This window comes from Pisolithus orientalis (assembly GCF_024613125.1).
Source record: "Pisolithus orientalis strain OTSU chromosome Unknown F5J12scaffold_8, whole genome shotgun sequence".
Taxonomy (NCBI): Eukaryota; Fungi; Basidiomycota; class Agaricomycetes; order Boletales; family Pisolithaceae; genus Pisolithus; species Pisolithus orientalis.
The window spans coordinates 906,990-910,840 of record NW_026260789.1 but is presented as its reverse complement, the minus strand read 5'-3'; the positions used below and the strand labels follow the sequence as shown (position 1 = coordinate 910,840).

Below are 3,851 nucleotides of genomic sequence, written 5' to 3'. Positions count from 1 at the left end.
CAATTTCCGTGTGCCTGGAGAGTCCGAAGCTCGTTTGCGGATGCTTGGTGAAAGTGTCGTACATCCTAAAACTAACTCATCTCCTGGTTTTAATTATCTCGACATCGATGCGAAGCAAATAGTTTTGGCAAGCTTGCACAACAAGAGTTGCAGGGCGGATTTGAATACCTGACCGTGCTCTTCATCCCCGAAAGAAGAGTTGTCCCATCGCGTCAGGGTCAAACCCATGCGCCTTCCCTATCATTCACCGACTGCGAAGTATGTTGTGTCTGAGAGGATCTTCGTCTCACCATGGACACTCCAGAGGGATGCAGAGAGGAGGGAAAAGCCCTCGAACACATTAGAGGTTCCGAGGACAGGTGACCATGAAGATCTTTGGTCGACATGGATAGTTTTTGCGACCGCCTGTGCGCTTCGCATTTCAAGCCACGAGGTAGAGACCAGGAGCGTCTCATGCTTTTCCCTGGTTCTTGTACCTTGACTCCGAGTTTTGAGTCCGAATCCGACAGATACCACGGTCCTTTTGCCAGAGGACTCTTGTGGGATGCAGCCAGAAAGTGGAAGGCAGCAACCGATCTGCAAGGGAATCGTGCAATTGTCGCAATCCTGGGTCCCGCTCGGTTCTTGTGGGTTGCCACCTGATAATAATCAAGTTATGGTCAACGGTCATCTGTTGATTATTGTGATCCTCACTAAAGATGTTTATGGTTACCTGAGCGGCCGTGGCGATGCATCAGCAAAAATATCTTCACCCTAGCTCTCTCCTACCTGATTGCGTCTAACTTGTTTCTTGCAACTGCGGTTTTCCTGAGCGTCTTTCATGTTTCGTGATCAACACCTCAACTTTCTATCAATGCTAGGCACAAGGGCGGCGTCAGGATCGTATTTCGTGTTTGTTGCACAGTAACAACGCTGGCTTTAGCTGTTCTTGTTACTTCGATTCTCCAACCACGTATAAACCAACAGTGGCTGCCAGCTGGCCGGACAATGGTGAGGTGAAAAACGAGGCAACTAGTACGGAAAGCGCTATTCAACCCATAAGGTAAGAAGGTAATCACGTAAGTTAACCCTGTGGTTTCTATGCCGCTGCCATGGATCTTTGATCATGTCCAAGGATTCAGACTCATCGTCTTCTCTAATGGAACGTGCCATCATCGGCTGTGCAAACCAGCCATGAAGCCTGAAGTATACATATTCAATCCGTCAGGTAGAGTATATTAGTGGTGCGGTATGCATTTAGGTTCACCTCATCTCGCAAATGTCCTCAGCGATGGATCCAGAAGCTGCCATTAATGCACTCCTCGACACCATACGCCCATCTTTCGTCTTTAGCGTAGTAAATGTTGCGTTCTCTGCCTCTTTGCTTACCCTCTTTGTTGTACTTCTTGCACTTTCCACCAAGGAGTCTCGACGCCGCGTGGTATTCCGACTGAATGTGTTTGCTATCTGTCTCGTCTTAATAATGGGCGTATTGACCGGTCTCACCAATGGGAAGATTGTAGTAGGCCAGCTCAATTGGCTACCGCCAAGTGTTCCCCTTGCAGCAATCACCTTTACCATCTTCCCACCATTGCTGTGCGACTCGATATTGTTAACCCGCCTCTTCGCGCTCTATCCGCTCTCCAGTACACCTCGAGTTACTCTACTAAAGATATTTGCGTTCCCATTCTGCATCAAATGCGCTCGAGTGGTAGTTCTTGTGCGTTAATTATCGATATTAAAGTTCATTGCCCATTGATTCTGTATGCAGGCTCTTCTCTTCAATAACTATGTTAGGTCTGCGACGACCGTAGCAAGTGTCCTCTTGAATGAGGCCACCACCTTTTTCCGTAACCCCTACATGGTCGCTGAATGGGCGATGCAAATAGCGGACAACATGTGAGTCGAGAAGCCTGGAAACGCCTCATTCGAAGTCTTAGCCGTTTCTTTTCGAAAAGGTATTCCGTTACCCTCTTCCTTTACAATCTCCGTGCGCGCACGGATTCGATAAAACGCGGTGGGTATGTTGTCCCACATTTTTGCAGGTAGACTGAACGTCACGTACTTTCCGTCTCGTAGCAACTGGAATGCCAGCCCGTATCCGCCAAATCTTTTACATTTCCGCTGCAAACTTCGTCTTCCCTCTCATCTTCAACATCGTACTAATCATCGCCAACACAGCTTTTGCCACAACTGCTCAGCTCCTCCTCGCTGGCGAGCTGCTATGGTTGATCAACAGCTACGTAACCGTCATTGGTGTATTATGCGCAACGGTCTGGTTCTCCAGATCGGAGTGGGTTCGGACTCGCAACGAACCACTATCTGACAACGTGTTTTCGCTCAAACCGAGCTTGCGAAGGGTACGCGACACTGGCAGGGAGTGCAGGAGTGAACTTCTAGTAGTTGGCAAGAGGTTTCCTACACGTGGCACGGCTGACTTGGAGGCTGAGTCTGTGATGGAGGAGGATAAGTATTATGCAGTATGATCTCCAACCCTTCTGAAATCAAAACTTTGTCCTAGTTCGTTCGTGTCCTCACCAGCGTACTCGCATGTGATACTTCTTGAAATGATTGGTTACTCTATGTACATTAGGTTATCTGTAACATACAGGGTATGAGATTACTTGTGACTGGTGCGAGTGGGTCACTGGGTTATCCCCAAATCGGGTAGATGCGAAGGTCGCTTGTTTGTTTTGTGCAGACGCGCCGAATTCTTGATTACAGCGGATGCGCACCAGAAGGGGTGATTAATGACCGTTTCGTGGTCTAGCCAGGTCCTCGTAACAGGTCTTGATGCATCAGTGGCGTGCAACGTATTGGACTGCGAGATCAAAGTGGGCGGAGATTGGGAGGTAAAACTAGCCATAACGGTTTACCCGTTATCGTTCGCCCAACCAAAAAGCAGTGTGAGTTGATCTTAATCGAGGAGGGAGGGGTGGTATTTTAGAGAACCAAGCTGACACGAGTAGACTTGCCATGACGCGAGGACAAGGGGTGACCGACATCTGGTCCGCCTTTGGTCTCAGTTGGGGATATGAAGCTTGGAGGACGTCAAGTGTACCTGTAGCAGAAAGGAGCAGGCGCTCTACTGACATTGTCCCCATAAGCCCACAGCTTGCAAATCTGTGTAGCGCGTCATTATGAACACTGACTGGTGCGGTAAGGTCGAGACAAATAGTGGATGAGATCGGGCTTCTTCAGCGATCCTGCGCGGGTTGTTGTCGGTCTCTACAAACGCTCGATGATCAGCTAGGCAGTAGTCATCAATTCAATGTCAGTTCATCCAAATCTTTAAGGATGCCGATACACTGTTAAAAGAGCCAATTAGATCTCTTATGATATAAAGTCGTTCTTGGTCTCCAGGGTGTATTCTTGCAAGTAGCTCTTGCCACAAATAAACAGAAAGGCATCGCCTGCAATGTCCGAAGTCTCTTTCCCCAGACTCAGTTGGCCCAGATCAGAGCCAATAATGCTAAGTGCTCGCAAAATTGAAGCGACAAAAAGACTTGAGGAGTTCGAGCTAGTGCTGTCGTTTGCACGTGAGCCGGAGGGATTCCGCTGAGGTAGCACCTTCAGTGGCATGAATGAACGTGAAGTTTCGGGAAGTTTCGGGAACGTCTCGAATTAAACTTGCGTCCAGCGGCGCAGATTTGTGGGAGGGCCGCCGAGTCCACATCTTCGTCATCATCCGGATTCGGAACCCCTGCATGCTCGAGCGCGCAGCCTCTTACTGAGTCGCTCGGCAGTGCTCATAATGAAATGACGACCCTGATGGATAGGAGAACGGTGGTTCCAAGTCTACTAAAGCGGGGACAGGGGTCGGCACTGCAATGACGGCCAGCCGTGCTTTCGCAGGTGAAGCGTTGAAGAAC

The 3,851-nt window shown here is 49.2% G+C and overlaps 1 protein-coding gene across 1 annotated transcript; it reads left to right on the top strand.

Annotated features, from left to right (window-relative positions):
* The first annotated feature begins 783 nt into the window (after window positions 1–783).
* On the top strand, window positions 784–2,662 carry F5J12DRAFT_547394 (uncharacterized protein). The gene is made up of 6 exons (XM_051740004.1): window positions 784–1,058; window positions 1,115–1,207; window positions 1,269–1,699; window positions 1,751–1,878; window positions 1,938–1,996; window positions 2,059–2,662. The coding sequence occupies exons 2-6, from the start codon at window positions 1,174–1,176 to the stop codon at window positions 2,463–2,465; spliced, it is 1,059 nt and encodes a 352-aa protein (XP_051601901.1). The 5' UTR covers window positions 784–1,058; window positions 1,115–1,173; the 3' UTR covers window positions 2,466–2,662.
* The last annotated feature ends 1,189 nt before the right edge of the window (window positions 2,663–3,851 follow it).

Excerpts from the sequence above, each read along its gene's own strand:
- F5J12DRAFT_547394 (XM_051740004.1), top strand. The coding sequence starts at position 1,174 with ATGAAGCCTGAAGTATACATATTCAATCCGTCAG. Across the intron at positions 1,208-1,268 it reads ATACATATTCAATCCGTCAG|CGATGGATCCAGAAGCTGCC; the intron begins GTAGAGTATATT and ends AAATGTCCTCAG. Across the intron at positions 1,879-1,937 it reads ATGCAAATAGCGGACAACAT|GTATTCCGTTACCCTCTTCC; the intron begins GTGAGTCGAGAA and ends CTTTTCGAAAAG.